Source organism: Macadamia integrifolia, chromosome 13 (assembly GCF_013358625.1).
Source record: "Macadamia integrifolia cultivar HAES 741 chromosome 13, SCU_Mint_v3, whole genome shotgun sequence".
In the NCBI taxonomy this organism is placed as follows: Eukaryota; Viridiplantae; Streptophyta; class Magnoliopsida; order Proteales; family Proteaceae; genus Macadamia; species Macadamia integrifolia.
This window is the reverse complement of record NC_056569.1, coordinates 6542541-6568494: the sequence shown is the minus strand read 5'-3', so window position 1 is coordinate 6568494 and position 25954 is coordinate 6542541. Positions and strand designations below refer to the sequence as shown.

General features: G+C 39.4%; 4 protein-coding genes across 5 annotated transcripts in view; 2 read left to right on the top strand and 2 right to left on the bottom strand.

Moving 5' to 3' along the window:
* Positions 1-4225, top strand: part of LOC122059706 (thiamine transporter 1-like) — a 34124-nt gene extending 29899 nt beyond the window's left edge. For both annotated transcript variants that reach the window (XM_042622699.1, XM_042622698.1), the window contains 2 exons: positions 2982-3396; positions 3859-4225. In XM_042622699.1, coding sequence (XP_042478633.1) covers positions 2982-3396; positions 3859-4041 — 598 coding nt within the window. In that variant the 3' untranslated portion in view covers positions 4042-4225. The remainder of the gene's footprint in view (positions 1-2981; positions 3397-3858) is intronic.
* A 2094-nt stretch (positions 4226-6319) lies between these two features.
* Positions 6320-7227, top strand: LOC122058897. Its single transcript, XM_042621606.1, has one exon. The coding sequence runs from the start codon at positions 6438-6440 to the stop codon at positions 6903-6905; it is 468 nt and encodes a 155-aa protein (XP_042477540.1). The 5' UTR covers positions 6320-6437; the 3' UTR covers positions 6906-7227.
* A 4942-nt stretch (positions 7228-12169) lies between these two features.
* On the bottom strand, positions 12170-12778 carry LOC122059875 (RING finger protein mug145-like). The gene has a single exon (XM_042622921.1). The coding sequence runs from the start codon at positions 12776-12778 to the stop codon at positions 12170-12172; it is 609 nt and encodes a 202-aa protein (XP_042478855.1).
* A 3719-nt stretch (positions 12779-16497) lies between these two features.
* Positions 16498-17097, bottom strand: LOC122059874 (E3 ubiquitin-protein ligase CIP8-like). The gene has a single exon (XM_042622920.1). It carries the CDS (start codon positions 17095-17097, stop codon positions 16498-16500), a length of 600 nt encoding a protein of 199 aa, XP_042478854.1.
* Between the last annotated feature and the right edge of the window lie 8857 nt (positions 17098-25954).

The window sequence follows — 25954 nt, the reverse complement described above, 5'->3', positions numbered from 1 at the left end:
ATGGGCCTAATGAGAACAAGCAATAGTACAATTGGAAACTAAGACATGTATCCATGAGTATCCGCTACCCGTGTTGGTGTTTTATGTTTAATATGTGGACATAATTAAAGATATTTATTAGGGTGGTGACAAGTGTAAGAACTATGGGGGTCAAGGTAATGAATTCCCAATTATAATTGGATTACATCAAGGATCAACTTTAGGCCCTTATTTTTTATTTTATTTTTATAATGAATGATTTAACCAAAGACATTCAAGATGAGGTTCCTTAGTATATGCTTTTTGCTGATGATATTGTTTTGGTGGATGAGACAAAAACTGGGATTAATGCCAAGTTGGAGTTATTGAGATCAATCTTGGAATCAAAAGGTTTAAAGATAAGTAAAACAAATATGGAGTATATGGGGTGTAACTTTAGTTACACTAGGACGGATAATGAGGCGGTGAAAATTGATGAGAGGGAGATTCTGTTAAGTTATTATTTTAGGTATGTGACCTTAATCATAAATAAAGAAAGTGATGTAGAGGATGATGTTTCATAGAAAATTAAAATAGGATGGATGAGGTGGAAAGGTGTATCTGGAGTGTTGTGTGATCAATGCGTTCCTTTCGAAACTTAAAGAGAAAATTTTATAGGACAGTTGGGTAATAAAGAAGCATTATATAAATAAACTATGTAACAGAGATGAGGATGCTGAGATGGATTTGTGGCAAAACTAGGAAGGATAAAGTAAGAAATGTTCATATTAGAGCTGATTATAGGAGTAGCTCCAATACATGATAATATACGACAAAGTTGTTTGAGATGGCATGACCATATTCAACGGAGGCCTTTGGATGCTCCAGTGCGGAGGAGTGATTTGATTAAGATTGAAGGAACTAAAAGAGCTAGGATGGACCTTAAAAGACCGTAGGATAAGTGGTGAGGAAAAACATGCATAGGTTAGGCCTTGTATCAAGTATGACTTTGAATAGAGCTGCTTGTAGGGCAAGGATCCATGTAGCAACCCCGGTTAGTTGGGAGAATGCTGATTTGTTGTTGTTGTTATTGTTTATTCTGAAACGCAGATTAATCACTAACAAAAGAAAAGGTTCACCACAGTTGATTACGGGATGGATACATTTATACATGTACACTGAAGTTGTAGCTGATCAACTAGGAACCCATCAATAACCAAGTCAAGACTGATGGAATACACACCTATTGGAATGCTAATCAGACCCACACATAGCATATAAGAAACAATATAGAAATTTAGAAATGTTCAAAAATTTTACCGAAATATATATATATTTATATATATGAAATTTTGTCTTCGGTTTCCCACAAGGGCCGAAATGAAATGTGTTATCAGTGGTTCCCAACAACCTTATGTTGTTAGTTGTGGTTCGTGGTTCCTAAACAACCTTATACTGTTATCAGTGGTTTGCAGAAACCTATGCTGCATTTTCTCAATGGTTCGCAACGACATATGTTGCCAGTGGTGGTCCCGAGCAACCTTATGTTCTTATCAGTGGTTCACAGCAACTTATGCTGCATTTTATCAGTGGTTCGCAACAACCTATGCTTTATTTTTACCAGTGGTTCGTAGCGACCTATGCTGTACTTTTATCTATCTTCTTTGAGAAGGGCTTATGATGTTGTTGCTGCTGCTATGATATTTTGGATTGCGGTTGGTACTCTCTACCATTTATTTTGTTCATTGTTGTCTGGATTTATTCGACATGAAGATTTTTCTCAACTAATTTTGCTGATGATTGATGTACTTGAGTTGTCATTGCTACCAAAATGAAGTTGTCTCTATGCTCATTGTCGTTTACAACCACTATATATGTTAAAATTTGGTTATGTTAGTATTTATTCTTGTTGTTTCAAGTTGAAGCCGTATGATATATATATATATATATATATATACAGCCTAGCTTGAGAGGGAGTGTTAAAAGTGTACCGTGAGGGGGATCGTTGTGTACCATGAGATAATGTTGAATTATAATTTCTTTTATTATTTACCTTTATGTAATTAGACTTTGACTCTTGGGTTTTATATATATATATTTGGGTACAATCTTGGTAGTTTTTCTACTAATAGTTGGTTACTTGATTAATATAAGGGAGAGGCTGTCCATGACAGTAAAATACAACTTTTTGAGCCATTTCAAATTGAAATAGCATTTAAACATGCGAAATGGCTAGGAAACCATACTTTGGGCCATTTTTTTAAAGGGTAGAGAATGGTCTCTCTTATGGCATTTACTCTCATAAGCATGAACAAGTGCATATGAATAACATTTCAAGAGAAATAAAAACCTTGAATATTTTACCATTAAGTAAATTGGTTTAAAAAAAAATTAAAATACAAAAATTTCAAAAACTATTCTGTTGTTTTCACGCCAATACTACAGTAAAGTACAAAACGTATAGAATAGCATTATGCAACAAATTTTTGTTGTTAGTTCTTTTATTTTTTTTAGTAAATGAATACTTTCTCATATGATTGGTTAAAAATAGATAATAAAACACACTTATCTCGTAGATTATTGTGCAACATGTTATAACATGGTCTCTTGTTTTAAATGTATGTTATGTGTATTTTATGAGTATTATACCTCTTATATTTGTGTAGGATAACTTATATTGGTCAAAAAACCTGTGTGATGTTTGCTTGTTTCAAAACCATAAAGACACATTGGATGCTCTTGTTTGGTTTCCAATAATTCCCAGATGCAAATTTATGCTTAGATGTGCATCCACTGAAGTTACATTGCAACTTCCAAAGGATTTCTCATATTTCCCAATATTTCAAAAAAAAAAAAAAAAAAAGACTTCAGCCCGTTTGCACATTTTGATGAACTATTCCAGTGTCGACCATGTGGAAAATGTCCTATCATGTCAAAATTCGAACACCGCTTGATTCTTCTCAACACATCGTCCTGTGCATCATCTGCAATATGTTATTCAAGCAAAATTTATACTTGTGCAGGTGGGCTCTAGCTTATGCTGGTTTCTCTCTCGTCCAAACTTACGGGACAAACCTCTTTGATGCAATTGACTCTAAATCAAAATTTAATGGCCATGTTTTGGCTGCATCTCAGGCAGTTGGAAGCCTGGGGGCAATCTGTGCTGTTTATCTTGAGCAGTATACTATCAAATCTGGAGTGGTCATCTATGTAATTGGATCAGCAGCCATGTGCATTGTTTGTTTAGGCATGGGATTGTTGGCCAAGATTTGGGTTGCTTACTTCTTGTATGTAGTGATTTCTGGCATCTACCAGATTCTGACATGCCTTGTCAGTGTGCATTGTGGGCGGCTTCTATCCAACAGGAAGTTTATTCTTCTCTTCTCTGTCAACAATTTTGTGGGACTTCTCCTTGAGACATTGCTACAAGCAGCAGTGGTAAGTAATGATGTTTTTATAGTTATAAAAATATCCAATGCCAGTTGGCTTCAGTATTCTAGCATACCGAATTATGAATCTAGATTTTCAATCAGTAGGAACAAAGAAGCATAGCCCGAGAGTTAAATTTACTAAATCTCGATAACTGCCTGATGTACCATTTTGTCAGCCATTGTTAAGGTTTAAAGGGTGATGTACTCCAATCAGTTTTTTGCTTCAAAATTCTGCTATAGATGCCACCTTGGTTTAACAGTTCATATTGACAGTATACTATGATCCACTTATCGATGACCTCACAGAAAGCGAGAGAGAGTACAATTCAAATTTTAAATGTCATAAATATTATCAAAATTGTTAACTGGCAGTAATAAAGATATGTTGAACAAAAACTATAGAGATATGTCTTTTCAGTTCTATTGATCTGGGGCTTGGGTTGTGAAATATTCATGTTGGACTTTTCAGGAAATCTCGGAGCTATCTATTTCTACACAGTATGTCTGCTTTGCCGGATTTTTCCTCCTTGCAACAGTAATCTTTATTGTCCTTTTCTTTTCTGATGATGATATTGATGGAAGAAGTAAGAACGATTCTTCTTTGACATCAAATGATGAAACTGAACCTCTGATCTTAGAGAGCAGAAGATGAAGCATTATTTTGATCAAAGTTGAAGTTGAGGTTAGTTAAGTGTATCTAATTTTCTTGTGTATATTGTAATACAAATGACCATTGTAATTTATATGCCTTTGTGATTCCTTCTGAAGGCAGCTTAATATCCATTTCCACAACTGTATCATTAACAAATCATAGTTATCAGTCAATTTGTTCCTCACTTCCCTTTTCCTAGATTATTATATTTGTGAAGATGCAGAAGTACCCTCCAAAAAGATTTAAGAAATTGTTTTATTGATAATGGAAACCTTCTGATAACCTCTGTATTTCTTAATTTATATTTTGGAAAGTGTTTTGAAATTGGAGACACCTAACCACGAGTTAGTTCTAAATGTATTGGCTGATTCACAATTCCAGAATAGGGAGTGGTGGAAGGCCTTTATTAATTTCTTCCACAAAACATAATATTTCAAGGGCGGGCTGGTGCCTACCACAAAAGATGCCACAAAGGAGTCGTCAGGTTGTTCACCTGGGTATATCTTCACCTTTGCTGCTAAATGATGACACAGCTTTGACTGAGACATTTATTTTGCTATTCCCCGCAATGGAACGAAACCAATAATAGTTTCTATTGAGAGATGGAAGGAGGAATTTTAGGTATTCCATATTTCACTTGCTAATATGTCTATTCAATTTGCAAAATTTACAATTTTTTTTTTTAAAAGGCATTTGTTAAGGATGAATTACACAATAATGCGAACGTCATGTTCTCCTGTGGCAAAGTGGAGTGCAGGAATTTGCAAATATCATCTATATATTCATTCAAAATCCTAAAAAAGTACGCAATGCACAAGGCTCTCGCCATTGCAAGGTTTGGGGAAGGTCATAACGTATGCAATCTTGCCCCCACTTTGCAGAGGCTAGAGCAACTTTACCATTACTCCAAGGTGCATCCTCTAGACTCACTAAATCCTGGTGAATGCATTCTTTCATAGGACATCCATACATCCATAGGTCCTACAGATCCTTTGAATGTAGAACACATGCAAGCATCAGGTTTTGCGTCCATGCACAAGTCATATATGCCCCCATACAACTAATTGATCTCTGACAGAATCTGTAAGGCTGCTTTAGTTCAAATGTAGCTTCCACAAGACCCGATGGTGAAAAGTGGGGATTGGATTCGACAGTCATAGGAGTAGCTTAGTATTCCTAATGCAAGATTTAAGAATTTAGAGGGCACTATTTGGAGCAGACCATATCTGAGAATTGCTTTATCAAGCTGCACCCATTTAAGCTTGGGATCTTAATATAGCATAAAGGACCATTACCCAATGTTGGTCCCATCTTCACGAGGTCCTGAGGGGTGAGTTGGGAGCGGTCTTAACTTCGGTTTTCTTACATAAAGTGGCCGCCCTTAAGACTCAAACTCGGGTGTTTGCCTTGGCAAACATAATTGACTTGAATTCGAGACCGTTATTTGAAATCTTAGTGGAATATTGGTTTTGTTATCTCATGTCTGCTTTTTGTGAAAAAAGACTAATTGAAGTGAAAGGTTTCTTCAAATAAGGAGTTGAGCCAACTTCAATCAAATGATAATGAGCACATTTTCGTCTCTATTAGAGAAAGAAGTTGGGTATTTCCTTGTAAAATTGTGCTTAATTTCATACTAAAATTGTGCTTAATTTCATACGTGACAATTCCGTCAATATCTCTTTGTTAATTGGGGGAAGAATCCAAACCTTTTTACGTAGTATCCATTTTTAGAGTTGTAATTGGCTCTATATAGCTTTTATATAAGAGAGAATAAGTAACATTAAGCTCAAACATCCAAATCCCACTCCTATTGCAGCGAGTCAGAATATACGTGTTTGAACTTTAACCTAAGACCGGCAATTATGGTAGAAGTGTTAAGAATGGAAAAAAATCGTCTGCAATTCCGATCTCGTACAATTCCGTGAAATACCACCTTCAGGGGGTGACACGTGTATTGATACCAATGCAATGGTCCAGATCTGATTTAAATGACTTTTCACTGATTTAAGGTTTTATTAGTTGTACCAGATCTGGACCATTGCATTGGTATCAATACACGTGTCACCCCTGAAGGTGGTATTTCATGAAATTGTACGAGATCAGAATTACAGACGATTTCAACCCATTAAGAATAGGTCACAATCTTACAGCTTGTAACCCCCCAACTTTAATTAGATTAGGGGAAAGCCAACGGCACAGTAATAAATTTGAAATTTAAAAGAGTTTCCCTCCCCTAAAGTAACCGACCATCACCCTACTTTTTCTTTTATGAGGCGCCATTCTCAACTTTTTAATCAACTTTTAATTGAGTAGTCTTCATTGCATTTTCCATTCACTCTCATAATCTCATTCATCTCTCAAAGATCGAAATACCCAGATCCCAATTCAGACCAGATATGATGAAGGCTCTGAAGAAGCTAAAGGTCTGGTCTAAAAAGAAGAAGAGGAGAAAGAGTCATGTCTATCAGCCTCCTCCCGCTACCTCTCATTGCTGTTCTTGTTCTTATACCCCAGCCTCAGCTCCGCCTTTACCTTCATGGCTTGATTTTGATCAGATCCAGGACGCTGGTTCAGTATCTGCAGTGTTTCAACCATGTGATATAGATCCTATCACACCACAACCTCAGTTTTCATCAACCCAAACTGTTTCAGAGACCACTCCTCTATATGCTCCTTTACCTGTCGGCACCAGCTCCTCCTCCTATCAGCAATATATGGTTCAAACTCCAGTTTATGGCGTGCCGGTTGTCCCTGAGCATCAAACAGAAAAAACTGCAGGCCTCTTTGGATGTGTGGTGAGCATTGGAACCTACCTGATTCGTTGCTTTTTCCCTTGTTTTCAGTTTCGGAGAGTAAGCCGATGATACATATGGATAATCCCATGGAAGGTTTACTCAAGAGCAGGTGCAGTTATGAGAGATTTGTACAAGGCCCTTAGGCACATATCCTTGCCATCTTTGGTGGGCAGGAAGGTTTCTGTCATATGAGGCATACTCAAATACTGGGTCAAATTTCTGCAACTACAAGTGCAAATATAGTGGTATACATGGTACCTAGCAGTCAATAAATTGTTTAGTCATTATTTTTGTTGTTCCTATTAGATTAAAACATATTGAAGTGGAACCATCAAGAGATCTTGTGTTTTATAGTGAATGTTGTACATGGAAACTTGACTTCCTTTGTTTAGTTGGTAAGCTGGAATCAAAATTTTCTTTGCCCCTACTAATCCATGAACCCATTTAACAAGAAACATATAGTCTAAAAGATAAAATATGATCAGCGCCTTTTAACTTATTAACCAATTAGCAGGAGAAGGTAATCTTTAAGGATGAATTACCACGAAATTGATTGTCTTGTATTTCATCTCAAGCAAATGTTGATGAAGATCAGCTCTTCTACATTCCAACAGAATATGACGAGATCTGGAAAGGAGAATCAAACTTCCCTTGATCAAGTGTTCAAACAAAATTATGTACATTAAGTCATCAAAAAATGCTGAGATAAGAAGCAGGAAAAATTGCACCAGAAGCTCATTGAAAGACGAACTAAAAAGCCTTCAAATAGTCAAAATATATGGAATCTCAGAATAAAAAAAATGCCAAAGCTACTAGATAATGGGATCATCAACAAAAATGATTAGTAGGATCAGAAATCTACTTCACATTTTATCATTCTTGAGTGACATAAACAAGAACAGAAACAGATTATTATGAAAATAGGGAAACAATTTTTATTTAGAAAGAGAGGGGAGGGGGATAGCTGGGGCAAGGGAAAAAAACAGTGTATCTTATATTTTGCAAGCTAAACTCATAAGGTGAAATCATCAGAAATCTGAGCATCGACCGCCACGCTCCCAGTCACCATATCGGGTTGGTTCTGGTCCTCTTGGCCCTCCAATTTCACCAGTCTCTTTGTTTATATCGAGGTCGTCATCATCATCATCTTCTTCAATTGCTTCTCCTGAAGTGGCAGGGTTTTCAAGCTTTTCTTCCGTTCCTGAAAGATGTGCAGGGGTCCCTTCTTCTTCTCTGGCAGGTTTAGGGTTTTCTTGTTGCTCCAGCAGTCCTGAAGAGCTGATGAATCTCCTTCCTGAATAAACTGAAGAGGACATAATAATGTTCTCAGATTGAGCAACCCCTAAACCCAGCTTGGGTATGGAAGTTTCAATCAACGAGGATAATAGGTGGCGAAGAGTATTAGCCATCTCCCTTCTGTTAAAAGAAGCCATTGTCAGTTGTGAAGACTCTAGAATGAAAAATGGAAAACAAAATACACAACAAGGGTTAAGGAATGCAGAAGAATGTTAGTAACATCTCATGACAGAGTTGTGATTCGTGGGTTTTCTTCAAAATTCAATTTTCCAACATTGAATATGAATAAGTAAGCCATATACCCAAATCATAAAACATGGGGAAATCAAAAGGTTTTCTGAATGATTAGTTCATTTTAAAACGATTCTTACAGGAAAATCCAAAAAAAAAATCCAGGCAAGAACATGTGTTGGTTTATTTTGAAACGATTCTGATAGTAATAATGCATTTCAGTGGTGGCATTCCGAAGGTTCCATCTGATAATCACCAAGAACCCACCACCAAGTTTAAGATAATCTAGATAATCTTAATATCCAGATCAAGAACAGTATAGAAAACCCTAGAAACACCATCAGAAAACACAAAGCAATTATTTCTCAACCCGCACGATATCTGATTAAAAGAAGACGCATCATCGCTGGAAGGGAGTTCTACGGTTCCAATTATGAGCGCAGGGTAATTGAGGGGACAAAGAATATTGTAATGACACGAAACAGAAACATTGATAGAATCAGTCGTCGGTGGTAGTTCCGTTAGATGATCGATATTTACAGTTTGGTTGAGGTGGAAAACAAGAAACCGAAGAGGAAGAAAAGGAGCAAAGAGAGTACGCACCTGTGAGAGAAAAAGAATGTTAGAGGAGCTCTGCAACCGATATGATCGTTGGGTGGGGGATCGGGGCGAGTTGCAGGGAAGGAGACGGGGGTTGCGAACGGGGAGGAGAAGTGAAGGGTAATTCAGAAATTTTATAATACGAAGGTGGAAATGAGAAATTGAAGTTTATATTTCTGGGAGAATTAGGAAAAAATAGCCTTAAAAATGGAAGTTTATATTTCTGACAGAATTACGAAAAAGTAGCCTAAAAATGAAAGTTTATATTTATGGGAGAATTAGGAAAAATGAGCCTAAAAGCCATGGTTCTATGCTCAGACATGGTTGACAAAATGACTGTCCAATCCGTCATAAAAGGTGAAAGATTTATCCCTATTGAACTATTCTCATTGATCCCTGCGTTAGTGTAAAGATCATACTGCTTTTTATATAGCTCTTTCCTAATGAATAATTTATAAAATAAATATAAGAAAATTATAGCAATTTTCCCATTTTAAAGCCAACTATAAAATAAAAAAATAAAATATTCTAAAAAAAAAATGTTGAAAAGAACTCTAGCCAAAACCAAAGAATTGTAACTTGTCGAGCCCTCAACCAATGAAGTGGTCACATGCTTAAGGTTCAGATCACAAAAGAGCCCTCAAAATCATTCAAACCTATCTTCCTTTGAAAAAGGATAACTAATATTTCTCAAATGGTCATTCTAGGTGTCACTATGCCCATTTTTCCTAGTGAAGTAAAATATTTCATTATTTACAGCCTGGTAGTACATTGTACATGATATAGTCCTTGTGATAGTGGACCTCACATATTCTATGAAAAATGAAAAGATAGAGGAACTCACATATATCTCAATGATCAAATTTTAGTCCAAAGTAAGGATTTTATTTTAGTTGTAAGCAAAGAAAATTGCTCAAATTTTAGGTCCAAGTTTTGGAAAAAATACTATAAAATACAAAGTAGTATTTTGTAATTTTAGTTACTCATTTAAACTGAAATTATACCAATGAAAAACTTGTCTAGTCCTCTATCACATGGACTAACCTATGTATTATACTCAGTCGATTGTTTCTTTCTCTACATGGACATGCCCTGAAGAAAGACAATTGGGCCCAATTTTTTTTTTTGTTTTTTGTAGATGATTGAGTCCAATCAACAAACCCAAATGTAAAGAAGCCTGTAAAAAGTTATGTGACCCAGGGTTGTAATCCCAGACTTACTATGCGTTCCCTTATGAGATCTGAAATCTCCTCCTTTTATTAGATCAGGTAAACCTAGTGCCACTGAGTGAACAACTTGTGTTTCAACCTCATCCATCCACATCAATAGAGATCTACCGATCATGGTTTTAGTATAATTGGAATCGTTTCCAGTGAATCCCCCATTACCTGATCCTAATTTTAACCGATTCTTGCCACATTCTTTTGATAAATTTATTATCTGGGTTCGATGTTCATTTTTTGCCATTGTTTCCTTTGAGTCAGTAAAGTACTAAGAAAACAAAAATAAAAAAATCTCACCTCTAGTAATAAGATCTAGGAGTTTATTGAATCAAAAATTATACTTGAACCTTCCCCCCTGATAAGAGCGTTCATCATACTCAATTCTTGGTCTCATAGAAACAGCGGGATCATGTTCTTTTCTTATGTGGTATTCTAAAGATCATGATGTATCTTGAGAACTTATTTCTAACACGTGAAAGGGTGATGAGGCAATTCTAATGTTTCAATATCTGAAATTGTCTAAAATAACTATATATCAAGTTTCGAACTCAAATTTAACCGAATATCTCTTGAAGTTATGAGATGAAACCTAATATATAAATAAAAAACTTTTGGGATCTATCTGTCTACAAAATTACATTTTCATCTAACTAGGTTGCCACATAGTAGAACTAACGTCCTCTCCTCTCAAGATCGGACCACCCGGAATTAACCCCCCTCCCCAAACTTGGTTTTATCCTCTACCTTTTCCATGTGTCTGTTTCCTTGATGAACTGACATTTTCTACCATTCTGGAATTGCCTTGGCCACTTGAGGTTCATTCTTCGCATTCTTCTTTCTCTGTATTGTAGATTAGCAAGGCAATTAGCTTGGTGATGGTGTAGGATTCTCATGCATACATTCTATATGGATATAGTTCGTTTGCTTTGAAATATAGAAAAAATATTGTTAAGTTTGCCTCGAATTCTTGACCCGTTTTGAAGATTGACCTGCTTCAACATATTTTGATGGTGATCCGAATGGAAAGTTTTTTGAGATCTGTGATGGAAGCGGAGGGGTTGGGCCTATCTAGTCCTCTCGGTGAGGATACTGTAGTCTCCGATTTTCTATGCCATATGTAGTACTATAGGGTTCAGCCCATGTAGTTGGCCACGCTATCCCCTTCTTGTTTTCTAGTAGCCTTTCGTGTCTTCATGAGGTATGTCGGTAAGGTGCTTTTAGGGCTTCCTCTCTCTCTCTCTTTCTCTCTCTCTCTCTCTCTCTCTCTCTCTCTCTCTCTCTCTCTCTCTCTCTATATATATATATATATATATATAATCTTGTATATATCTTTTCTTACCTTTTTTTTCTTTCTTAAGGTGTTAAATAATTTGTAACTTTACACATTCTGTCATTCTACAAATGCACTCGAAAAGTGTGTAAAACAGCGACGTGCTAACAAATCTCTTTCAAATTATTTTGAGAAGCATTTTTTTACCTCTACCTTAAATAACATTTAGAAATAAGACATGAGCTAGTCAAAAAAAGGTTACATGTAGTTAATATGCCCAAACCTTCTATATATATATATATATATGGGAAGCAGGGGATGGGGTGGAGGTTGATGAGAGACCGTGGGGTGGGATTGTAGGGGAGGGGAGAGTGAGAGATAGGGGATGTTGCAAGAAGGTGAAAAAAAAAAAAAAAAAGAGAGATAATATGAAATATTAGGTATTTTAGGATGTTCAATTAATGGATGTAAAATAAATTTTAAATTTACTTATTTTGTCATTATTTTATTTATTATTATTTTTTTTAATCTAAGTGGATCGGAGCAAAATTCCCCTAAAATCTTTCATTATTAACCTATCACGAGATGATATACGAAATTCTACAAAATCAACCGTACAATTTTAGAACAGAAGATGATGTATCACTTTAATATGTCAATTTTACGGAAAACTATAATCACAAAATAAACATCACTTCATAAAATTTAAGAAATTAAGCTTCTGTAGGCAATTCAAAGCGACACAAAGGGCATGAATTCTTATGTTCCAACCACGTAACAATGCATTCACTATGGAAAAAATGTGAGCAAGGCATCCGTGCAATGTCGACTCCTTTCACATACTCGTCCATGCAAATCATACAAGTCTCTATAGCAGAAGAAGAAGGGTCTTCTGTATCATCAAATTTTTTAATCTCCAAAGCTTCAATTGAAGATCGCGAAGCCGGAACCAATCTAAAACTTCCATCTCCAACCATATCCATCAAACTGGCTTCGAGCTCTGCAACTTCTTCTATGAGTTGAATATTAAGGCCTATGATAATACTCAAGGACTGAGACCTCTTCTCTCTACAAATCAAAGCCTCTTGATAAGCATGTATGGATATCTGTCGTTTCAGTTGCTCAATGAAGGCTTCAGGGATTTCTAAGTGTGTAAGCATATCATTGATGTAGTAGTCACTAACATGAGGGACAAGCAGGTGAGGGAACTCAATATCGAATATTTGAGTTGGCGACAGAACACGTTCCTGCCCAAGAATGGTTTCAGAACCATCATCTGTGGTTGTTACTAGAAAATGGTCACGTTGAACTATGAAACGCATTGATGCACTAGGTTGTGAGCCAGTGGAGCTTATGTTGCTTTCAGTGCTATGCCATGAATGGATGGCATAATGTAAAGAGGCAAGCATGATTGATGTTTCTTGATAAAAGAGGAAGAAAAACAGATCAACAGAGACAGAGAGAGAGAGGGAGAAGCAGTTTGTAAGAGTAAAGAAAGATGCAAATATATAGGAATGACCACAGGCGGTTTTATTAGGGTAACAAAATGGAAACCACCAGAGAGAGAGAGAGAGAGAGAAACGCATTATCAAATAAGGTATTCATATTTCAAACAGGATTAGAATTGGATTTTGTTTCATTGGTAACCATGATTTCAAGTATCGCTCCGGGATTGGCCTCTGAGACCGATCCCAGATTCAATTCTAATTCGGTTCAGTTATCTAGATTATTTTAAGGGTAAAATAATAAAAAAATACCTTTTTAAAAAGCAGAGGTAAAATAGACATCTATCCACTGATCCAATCAGGATTGGCATCAATAGATACCAATACCGTCCCTTAAATCCTTATTGATAACTACCTATGTGGGGAGGCAATCCACGTAGATAGAGAATTCGGGCTCCTGAATTTATGGATCAAGTTAACAGATTTTAAATGAAATGACTGATATACCCTTCCATGCAATAGGGCTTTATAGTCCAAGGTTTTGGCAAGTAGAGGCAATTAAGTAACAGTATTAATATGACCGTTTCTTGTTAGGATTCCTTCTTTGTTTGTCAAGTTTAAAGAGATATAGAAGTTTTTACCTTTTTTAAGTTTCTTAATCGTGAAAACTAGAGCTGTTTATTGATGTTTCCATTTTAAGTTTTTAAGAGGGGTTTCATAACATGCATGTTTGAACCGTTTAGTATTTTAGCAATAAAAAAAGGTTTGAGCCACCTGGTCTGGGTCATTCAAACCTGAACTAAGTGATCTTCCTATGTTATAACTATCACCCACTAACTCGGATCGTCAAGCTAAGATTCGGCAGATTTGAGTATTATGGCCACTTAGATGCGGAAGGATTAGTGTACAAAACAGAACCTAATTAAAACAATGCAAAAATAAAATGGGAATTGCAAATAAATGGGAATACAAACACGCAATCACATAATTCACCTAAAAGATTTATGTGATTCAACTAAATTGCATACGTCCATGATAAGATGAGATTTTCTTCAATAACAATGGAGATTAGGGTCACGGGCTCATCCTCACACCTCTGTCATATTAGTTACATACCCTCACTATAATTATCATAAAAAAAAAATTTTCTTCCTCAATAGATGATGGTTCACTTACCATCCTAGGGTTTACAAACCCCTATAAGGTTTTATTATTTCCTCAAAATATCATCATGATAGCCTCCATGTCCATCTAAAGCAACGCGATTTGAATGGATTCATCATGGTCTTAGGAAAACTCGATTTGCAAAATTTATTTGTCATTGTTTTGTGATCTTAGACTAAATGCTTCATTCTGGGTAATAGAAATAAATCTTCCACCATTTTATAAATATTTCGAAATGGTAACTTTTACCATCTCCCAAATGCCTCGTCTGATCAATATTCAACAACAAATTTTTTTCTTGTCATAGTAAATTTATAGACTGCAATAGATATATTAAATCATTTTGGACGATATAAATGGTTTTACTGTTGTCGTAAATTAAATTAGTTGATGAACATAATTGATCTACTGTAGTCTTAAACATATATATTCTTCGATAGTTTGAGTTCTGTCAATATTCCGCAGTGGATTTTTTTTTCCCACTAATGACGGGTATCCAAGCCTTCGACCTAACTAGTTATGCGGACCTATACTGACCCCACAACAACATGCACCAGATTATATCGGGTTGAATGAGAACCATTCAACTTTCACCAAAAGCAGTCAAGAGCACTAAACACCCCCATGTGAGTGGCCCCAAGGAGATATGAGGAATCGAACTAAAAACCACATGCTTCCTGAGGCGAAGGTCCTTCACCAACTCAGCTACCTCCTTGGGGTCTTTATGTGCCTTTGTGTATCATGTGTGGTATGAGAGAAACCTCTTACGATGGACTGATAAGTTCATAACATTTCAGCATATTTGAGATTTATTGCCTTGAGATTAGATGAAAGCTCGGTCTTCTATTGCTCGATGTCCATGATACTTGTACAAATTATGTGAATGATGAATATATTTTGGGTAATGGAAATAAATCTTTCATCATGTTATAAATATTTTGAGATGGTAACTTTTACCTTCACCCAAATGCCTCGTCTGATCAATATTCGACGGTTACTTTTTTTTTTTTTTCTTGTAATGGTAAACTTATAAATGACAACAGATATATTAAATCGTTTTTGGTGACATACATAGGTTTACTATTTTCGTAAATTATATTGCTTGATGAACATAACTGATCCATATTCTTAATGGTTCGAATTCTATCAATATTTGGAGGCGGAAATTTTTTTTTTTTTTCCATCACGTTAAACTTATGAATGGTGATGTGTATTTTCCTTTTTTCTTTTTTTCTTTTTTTCTTTTTTTTCTTTTGGGTAGAGTGATGGGTATTTCTCTACCATCATGGTAAATCATTTTGGCTTATAGACATAGTTCTATCGTCATTGTAAATCATTTTGGGTAATGGACATAATTATAACATCCTAGTAAATCATTTAGGTCAACATGTATTTCCTTCCATCTAAAAACTTAAGACCATCTGCCTATATTCATCTGTGTGCACATGTACGTACGTAGTTCACATCGATTAATAACAACTAAAACCTTCTATGCCCTCATATACTTGAGTCCCTCCACCTAATACTTCGAACTTTTGAATTGGATATTTACACTCTCATCCCAAACCTGAAATTTTGGAAACTGTTTTTTCAAAAAAATCGAAAAAATGTTTTTTAATTTTCTAAAAGAACAATGCTTCTAGAAGACAGCTGACTTTGTCTAAAAAGAAGTTCCTTGGAGCCTCTAGGTTCAACAATAGTCTCAGGTTATTTCTGCTAATCCTTTTAGGAATTGGATCATATCTCTGGGTATTCTAACTTCAATCCCGTGTCAGTTTATCAAGTTAAAATTTTATTATTGTTCTCTTGGAGATCTGGGCCTTTCAGGTGTTCCTTCTCAGGCTACTTGAGAGGATGATATCCATGTATTCCGGTATTCATGGGGCCTGAAAATTTTAAAAGATAAAAAATAAAAAACTCCCAAATTGTATGTAGCCTCCAACCAAAAGTCATTGTCAAGGGCACATTCAAAATTGTCCATGTATTCCAGTACATTCAAGGATTTAGTTCTCAGTATCAGATCGGTATGCGGATAACAATATGATATCAATTCTGGATTGACCTGTTTCGATTTCGATCGGTTAATTTTACCTTTACTTTTCATCAAAGCAAATATATTTTAATACAATTTTACCCTTGTTCTGATACCTATACCCAATAACCCATACTGATATGATCCAGCCGATGCAATGTATTCTGGTACATTGAGAGTACTCAGTTAAGACTGAACTCTCATCTTCTCTTGTAGGATTGGAGTTATCTCTAAGACTTTGAAGACACAAAGATTCATTACCAAAAAAATAAAAACACACACAAAGAATATGATTTGATTTAAGATCAAAAAAAAAATCCATTACGTAACAGAGATTGTATATGAAGATCCAACAAAATCAGCATTACAGCTACTGAAGATGAAATAAAAATTTAAGAAATTAAGCTTCTGAAGGCAATACAGAACGACACAAGGGGCACGAATTCTTGTGTTCCAACCAGTTAACGATGCATTCACCATGAAAGAGATGCGAGCAAGGCAACCGTACAACATCGACTCCTCTCACGTACTCATCCATGCAAATCATACAACTCTCTGTAGAAGAAGAAGAAGACGAAGGGTCTTCATCTATATCATCAAATTTCTTAATCTCTAAAGCCTGAATCGAAGATCGTGAAGCCAGAACCAACCTCATTGAACCTTCTTCTCTACCGATATCTATGGACTCCAACCATTCAATGTAATCATCAAGACTTCTGTCAGATTCTACGAGAGGAACATTAAGGCCTATGAAGATATCCAAGGCTTCACAAACGTCTCCCCTCTTTTTACAGAACAAGGCTGCTTCAAAAGCATAATGGGATATCCGTCGTTTCATTCTCTCAATGGAATCTGGAGGGATTTCCATCTGGGTAAGCATGGCATGGATTTTGATCTCGCTGACTACAGGTATAAGCAGGTAAGGGAACTCAATATTGAATTCTTGGTCTGGCAATAGATTAGAACTATGCCTAAAACTGGTTTGAGAGCCATCGTTCATTGTTCTTACATGAAAACGGTTTTGTTCAACCATGAAATGGAATTTGGATCTGGGTTGTGGATGTGCTGAACGTGTGTGGCTTTCAGTATAGAAAGGTCTCATGTATGTAATAACAGTAGGAAACATGGTTGATCTTTCTTGATGAAGGATGAGGAAGAGGAAGAAAAAACAGAAGTAGCAGAGTAAACAAAGGTGCAGATAGGCCTTTTTTAATTATATGGGGAGGGTAACAGAATTAGAAACCTACCCAGTTCTAGTTCTACTTGAACTGAGAGAGAGATCGTATCTTGTTACGTTTTAATTCGTTTTTAATGTTCCTATTGGAGAAAGGATTTCAAGGTTTCCTAATATAGTGAAAATTAGAGACGTTTAGTGATGTTACCAATTTTGAGGATTTCTTAAGATGCAAGTTTAATCCAACGGTGAAGTTTTAATTTTAATTTTAGTAATAAAAAAGGTTGATATGAAGATTTGGATCGGCTGATCCATTTAATCCGACCCATCCAAGCCTCATCCAAGTGATTTTCAAAAACTTTTGTTACAATTAAATTGATTTTAAATTTCCATAAGGTAGGACCAAGGTTTTAAGACTTAGCATCGGTATTGATTGTGATCGAATTATTGGACGGTTTTACCCCTGTTTTTTTTTTTCTTTTTAATTTGATATTTTATATCATTTTATTCTTATACCATATGATACGAGTGGATTAGAATGAATCGGATTGGATTGGGATCAGAATTGTCTTGGATGATACCAATCATCTGATTAGGGCGATTCTGATCGATTCGATCCAATTTTTATAACCATGATAACGATGATAAACATAGCAATTCTCATCACTTCGAGACTAATGAGGCAAGCTTGCCTTCATGTTCAATCTATTGATCATTAAGAAACTAAGTGGATCAGTGTAGAAAACAAAAATTTTAAATTACGTAAAAAAAAAAAAATGGAGGTCACAAACACAATCACAAAATGCATATAAAGATTTACATGTTTCGATTAAATTGTCGATATCCACGTTGATGAAGAAAAAAACTCTATAGATTGCAAAGAAGACAGAAATCAGAAGGGGTCTTAAGAATATGTCAATTATAAAATCAATATTTTGAATCAGTTCAACAATTATATTGTTAAATTTTATATAAATGATTGTTATAAAAAGTTATAATTTTATTTTTTAAATTTATAAATGGGTTCCAACTAAAAAATAAAAATAAAATATAAAAAAAACCGAGCCGTGCTGTGCCAGCAGCTGCCCCAGTCTGATGGATTCGGCTTGGGCATGGACTGGTGCCAGGTCGATATTGGGCAGAGCTGGGCCAAGGCTAAGGAATCCCAAGCCGGTTTTACCCAACCTTTTTTTTTATCTAAAATTATTTAATCACCTTGTTAGTCAACCAGTTATGTCATTTAATTTGGATATGAATATGTGATTGGATTATCATGTTCCCGTGGAAGAAAAAGGATTTGATTGAAATAAAAAATTATATATATTCATCTTTCACATAACACGAGATTACACACTAAGTTCCCACAAAATCAACAGTACAGTTATTGATCAGAAGATGAAATAAAATTTAAAGAAATTAAGCTTCTGTAGACAATACAAAGAGACAAAAGGGGCATGTATTCTTATGTTCCAACCACTTAATAATGCATTCACTATGAAAGAGTTGTAAGCAAAGCCAACCGTGCAACGTCAACTCCTCTCACATACCGGCCGTCCAAACAAACCATGCAAGTCTCCATAGAAGAAGAAGAATAATAAGGGTCTTCTATATCTTCAAATTTCTTAATCTCCAAAGCCTGAATCGAAGATTGTGAAGTTGGAACCAACTTTCTTAAACCTTGATCTTATCCACACAAATCCAAATACAATGCCTCAACCCATTCAATGTAATCATCAATACTTATGTAATTTTCTTGGAGATGAACATTAAGACCTATGATTATATCTGATGAGGCAAAATATGTCACTTTCCTCAGAACGGCTGAGGCATGTATGCAAAACTGAACAGGACTGAGCAGCTTCTTCGGCCTCTATCAGGCCGTGCTCCGCCTTGGCCTCCATCAGGCCGTACTCCGCCTCGGCCTCCATCAGGCCGCTCTATCTCCTCGGCCTCCATCAGGTCGTGCTGCTACCTCGGCCTTCATCAGGCCGTGCTCTACCTCGACCTCCGTCAGGCCGTGCTTCACCTCGGCCTCCATCAGGTCGTGCTGATACCTCGGCCTCCATCAGGTCGTGCTGATACCTCGGCCTCCATCAGGCCATGCTGATACCTCGGCATACATCAGGCCGCGCTGCTACTTCGGCCTCCATCAGGCCGTGCTGCTACCTCGGCCTTCATCAGGTCATGCTGCTACCTCGGCCTTCATCAGGCCGTGCTCCACCTCGGCCTCCGTCAGGCCTTGCTCCACCTCGGCCTCCATCAGGCCGTGCTGCTACCCCAGCATTCATCAGGCCACGCTGCTACCTCGGCCTCCATCAGGTCGTGCTCAACCTCGGCCTCCGTCAAGCCGTGCTTCACCTCGGCCTCCATCAGGCCGTGCTGCTACCTCGGCCTTCATCAGGCCGTGCTGCTACCTCGGCCTTCATCAGGCCGTGCTCCACCTCGGCCTCCATCAGGCTGTGCTGCTACCTCGGCTTTCATTAGGCCGTGCTCCACCTCGGCCTCCGTGGGGCTGTGCTTCACGTCGGCATCCATCTGGCCGTGATTCCACCTCAGCTTCCATCTGGCCGTGATTCCACCTCGGCCCGATGTCAACAATAAGGTTTCAAGAAACGTGTTTTCATCCACCCCTACATTCAAGGAATGTAATCCCTATTCCGGATGACAGAACTCTATCCATTACACGTCATCATAGACGTCACACGGTTGGCCTTTCCGAGTTAAGGGAGAAATATTCCAGGAATATTCCCAGAATCACAGAGCCACTCCCCTTGAGGACTCCACGCCTAAACAGGACTCTTCACAATCGTCTCCCACTTGCCCTCCATCAGCAGCCTATAAATACCAAGGTAAGCCTCCATCACAAGGGATCGATTACTCACTTCTCTTACTGGAAAAGCTCCCTTGAGCATCTGTTGTGGAAAGATCTAACTTAGGCATCGGAGAGTCCCGCGTCGGGTCAGCCCATCTCTCCCCTGTCATCTCTTCTGTGTAGGTCGGCCAAAGCACCAGGAACTGCAGGGAAGATAGTCCGGTCAATTTTTTCTGCTTCAAATTGGCGTCGTCCATGGGAAACTATTACAAAAAGTCACCTTGGACCAATGCAATTGAGGAGTGAGAAGGTCATTAATTCAATGACAACGCAAGCAAGATCCACTAGCGAAGTACCACTTGGACGTTCCCATTCACCACCAATGGCAGAGCACGAAAACATCTCAGCAGAGACCCCTCCAGAAGGACCCCAGCAAACTGGGCCTGATGCACAAGTTGCCCAGGGAGAGGGGGATCAGCGCGAGCAGAACCCTCAGCTATCCCGCCATTTCCCATCATCCCGGGTAACTCACCCGAACATGGAAGAACAGATGCAGAGCTTGCAGTTGCAGGTATTAGCTACAAACGCACTGGTGAGGGATTTCATACGTCAGTTCGGCTTGACACTTCCAGTGCCAGGAATTAGTTCAGCTCAGCCGCCTAGGCTTGTTCCGAGCAAACGTTCCAATGACGAATCTCCTGACAACAGCGTCACCCCTCAATCAACAGCGAGAAGGGGGTCGGGTAGAACTTTGCGCACTGTTCATTCAGTACCATCGTGCTCTCCTACTAAGGGGCACAGGCGAGGTCCCGTCCCTACCCAGATCTAGAGAGCCCGTCGTTCTGAACATCATTGGAGCCCAAAGACACATAATACTCACAGATCCCCACCCCGGGTAGGAAGATGCCAACTGTCGCCTCAGAGACTCAGTAGAGGCGCGTCCGCACAGAGAAGAACATGAAAACTACCAGAGGCCAGCTCAGCAAGATCGACCCCATCCGGGTCATAGCTCGCCCATCGGGCCAACCAGAGGTGCACCACGGCAAGGTCACCAAGGCCGAGGAAGAAGCCCCAGAAGAGGCGAAGAGGCAATCCGATCCCCAGACGGCCGAGCAAAGGGGAGAAGAGACGACCTGGAGAGCCGCATCCAGTGATTCACTGAGCGAATAGAGGGAATGCAGATGCAGGGGCTCCCGCCAGACATGACTGTAACCCCAGCCCATAATGCACTTTCGACGAATTGATTGACACCGAACTGCCCTCAAATTTTGTGATACCTGTCTTTAATGGATATGACGACACCACAGATCCCTACGATCATCTGCTATACTACAGCTCAGCCATTGTAGTTCATGGAAGGTCAGACGCCGTTCTCTGCTGAGCTCTCGCTGCCTCATTAAAAGGAGTTACGCTGGTGTGGATGTCAAACTTACGACCACGGTCCATCCGCAGCTATGAAGAACTGACAAGAGCGTTCCTCACACGTTTCCAAGTGAGCATAAAGCAGAAGTAAACTATGCAAAACGTGATGAACATGAGGCAGGGAGCGAGGGAGACTATAAGGGAGTTCCTTGCCCAATTCACCAAGGCGACATTGGAGGTAAAAAACCTACCGGAAGGAGTGGCGTATAGCACGTTGTGCAACGGGGTAATACACCCTGATCTGGTTCAGTCCCTGGCCCTCGACTTACCGGAAACAATGCCCGAATTGTTGAGACGATGCAATCAATATGCCAACATGGAGGAAGTTCTAGCCGCCCGAGGAATAGCTGACAGGGGTGATCAGGAGGAGAAGGAGAAGAAAAGGACTCTGAGACCTAGAGACGACTCTCGTGAGCTGAAGAAAAACAGAACATATCGACCTCTTGACACAGCTGAACCTGAGCGATATGAACTTGATCGTTCTTGAACAAACCTGCTTTTAGAGATCCAAAGTCAGAAGTACTTTCGTGGGCCTAGGCCAATGGCAGGTAAACCAGAAGAGAGGAACCCCAACCAATATTGTCGATACCACCGAGACCATGGACATGATACTGAAGACTGTAAGTCTCTGAAAAGGGAAATTGACGAGCTCATCAAGGCCGGATACCTCAACCAGTACTTGAAGCAGAAATATGGTGGGAACTGGCCCGAGCCGAGGAGAGATGAAGCCCAGCCGAGCCGAGGTAAGGCCGAGCCGTCCAAGGACCCAGCCACGGGCGAAGCTGTCACATACGACAACCAACCCGTGGGTCCGGCCATCCTAACAATCATGGGCGGACCTACGACGGAATCAGTCAGAAAAGCCAAAGCACACGCGCGGTTCGTATGCATCACGGAACAACCTCTCAAAGCCCTCAAAACGGATCCATCCATTACTTTCTCTGACAGAGATCTGAAAGAGTTGAACTGACCTCACAACGATGCTATCGTGATCCAATTAGTGGTGGCCAACCACCCTTTCCACAGGGTCCTAGTGGACACGGGAGCCTCCGTTGACCTCATGTCATACGAAGCCTTCATAAAACTGGGGCTTGGCACCGGAACCTTAAAACCAGCCCCAGGACCCTTGTACGGATTCTCAGGCATGCCAGCTGAGTTAGAGGGAGTTGTTGACCTACCTATAACCATCGGACAAGGAGCTCAGACAGCCACAACCATGGTCTCTTCCATGGTCGCCAAGATCGCCTCACCCTACAATGCAATCCTTGGCCGACCTGGTCTTAATGGTCTTGGGGTGATTGTGTCCACTAGGCACATGAAAGTCAAATTCCTAACCAGCAATGGAGTCGGAGAATGCAAGTCCAGCCTAAAGGAATCCCGGGAATGCTATGCCAACTTCATAAAATCTGTCAAAAAACAGTGCTCGGGCCTAGCATGTATGGTAGAAGTTGTTGATTGTCGAGATGAAAGCCTCTTGGCCCGAGCCGAGCCAGTTAAACAGCTACCTACAGTCCAAATCACTAAGGCTTGTAGACACTTTTATCAGTAGAGAGTTTTATCAGTAGATTGCCTTGAAATCCCATCGCTTGGGTGTTAGTCTTGAAGATTTTATACTATCAGCACCTTAGCAGTTATTCAATTTCAATCACGTGGCAGATTAGATTCTATTTTGAAGCAATGTATTTGTCCCAAGTGCATACAACACATCAATATACTATGAAGCTTCTCATAAATATCTGACTCTTCTAAGATTGTGTACAGCTCGACAGCATCTAATACCGAGCTCAAGCTCGGCACCACAAGACCAGACCCTAGTCTGGTGACTCAAAGACCTTAACCAATAAGGCATAAAGACCAGGCCCTAGCTCGGCCCATCTAATACTGAGCTCAAGCTCGGCACCACAAAATCAGACCCTAGTCTGGCGACTCAAAGACCTTAACCAATGAGGCACTAAGACTGGGCCCTAGCTCGGCGCATCAAAGACCGAGCTCTATCTCGGCACTATAAGACCAGACCCTAGTCTGGCGACTCAAAGACCTTAACCAATGAGGCACAAAGACTGGGCCATAGCTCGGCACATCTAAGACCGAGCTCAAGCTCGGCACTACAAGACCAGACCCTAGTCTGACGACTCAAAGACCTTAACCAATGAGGCACAAAGACCAGGCCCTTGCTCGGTGCATCTAAGACCGAGATCAAGCTCGGCACCACAAGACCAGACCCTAGTCTGGCGATTCAAAGACCTCAACCAGTGAGGCACAAAGATCGGGCTTTAGCTCGGCCTCCGTCAGGCCGTGCTCCAGCTTGGCACCACAAGACCAGACCCTAGTTTGACAACTCAAAGCCCTTACGAACTAAGGCGAGCAAGCCTGAGTCCCAACTCGACACCTCAAGCCGTTAAGCACTAAGGCATTCGTGACCGAGCACAGCTCGGCACCTCAAGACCTTAGTTTATCAAGCATGCAAGCCCCAGCCCCTTAATGCAAGGCACATCAAAAAATTGAGCCCTAGCTCGGCACCCCTATGGCTAGTCCAAGGCTTAACGCCTCAAGGCCACACTCAGACAGCTGCACTCGTCCTCATTCTTCCAAAAAGTTACTCATTTCGGTCCATGCCTGACACACAAGAAAATAAAGAAAGAAGCACAAGAATACTGAGAGATGAAGACATAAAATAAATTTTTCATTCTCCAACAATGGGAATAAGGCCCTCAAAATACATCGCTACCGAAGGAGACATCTGCATAAATATGGATCTATATACTTGAGGCATCATTCATGGTTTTTACAAAAACATGCTCTCGTTCAACTAGGGGTGTCAATCGGTCGGGCCGGTCCGGTTTCGATCGGGCTTAATCGGTCTTGAAGACTTTCAAAGGCTACACCGTGTCCGCCCATTTAACTAATCGGGCTTAGTTATTGAGGGCATGGTACACTTTATATTCGGTCGGTCGGCCTCGGGTTATAATCGGGCTACCTTAATCGGGTTTTAGTCGGGCCTTAACCGGGCTACGGACATGTTTAATGTTAAACGGGCTTTAATCGGTTTTTAAACGGGCCCTCTTTAAAATGTGCTCTTATATTCCGGCCCACTCATGCAAGCCCAAAAAAATGAAAATAAATCAATAAATGATACCAAATATAACCATTATTTAAAATGTGAACATGTCTTTACTTTTTAGTTCTTATTCTTTAATTTGGGGGGTAAAATAGGTATTTTACAATCATTAAAGGGTCGGGCCAAGTCGGTGCACAATAGGCCAATCTCGGTCGGGCGTTGTTCGGTCGGTCTTGGTCGGGCGCCCGACGGTCCAATTAGCAAAACTGAGACCGACCATTTATAAGCGGGCCGGGCTCAAGCCCGACAAGTTTAATAAACAGTCTGGGCTGGGCCGGTCTATAAACGGTCGGTCCCGATCGGTTTAGTCGGGTCGGGCCATGAATTGACACCCCTACGTTCAACCATGAAATGGAATGTGGATCTGGGCTCTGTGTATTCTGAATTTATGGGTCTTTCAGTATAGGAGAAATACGTGTATGTAATTACAGTAGGAAGCATGATTGATCTTTCTTGATGAAGAAAGAGAGAGAGAGTAGTTGTTAAGTTTGTCTCGAATTCTTAACCCGTTTTGAAGATTGACCCGCTCCGACATATTTTGGTGGCAATCCAAATGGGAACTTTTCTGAGTCTGTGATGGTAGCAAAGGGGTTGGGCCAATAGGCCCATGCCCGGAGCCCATCACTGATCTCGTATGGGGGTGCGAGGGCATAGCCCCCTGGTATGGTTCGACAGGATTGACCATGACTCGATGAGTCGACCCACGACTTGAAGTATATATTGTACTGTTGTCTTGTTGAGAAAGTTATTGTATTTTGGGGATTTTTTCCAACTAGGGTTTCAAGGCAAGTTTTTTCATCGTTGCTTGGGTTTAATTTCTCTTTTGCATAGTGAAACATCTTCTTCTTCGCCCGAGTACATAATACACCACACTGGTGTGTGAACCTTGTTAAATCTCTATGTCATACGGATCTATTACCTGTTTATTTTCATATTTCTTGGTGTTTGCTCTAACAAAGATTCTCATGACACCACATGCCCTCGCATAGTTCTCTCTAACCTTGCTAATATTCCCCTTGACAGTCTCTTTCCTCTATCAATTTCAGTCAATGACCACCGTACCTGCATGCCTATCAATGTGGCATGAAAAACCTTTTCTAGGTTGGCATGCACTCTCAAGTTATGACCTGGTGATCAAGTGGTTGAAACAGTCTCTCAATATTCTCTAGATAAAGCTACGTAGTTCTTGTCCCCCTAAACCTCATATGGGAACCTTGTGCACTGGTACGCCCTTTTCCATGCCCTCTCAAGTCTCATAGTTCTCTCTAGCCCCTCAATTCGACATCCCACTTCGACACTTCCCCCTCCCCTCCCCTCCTTTTTTTTTTTTT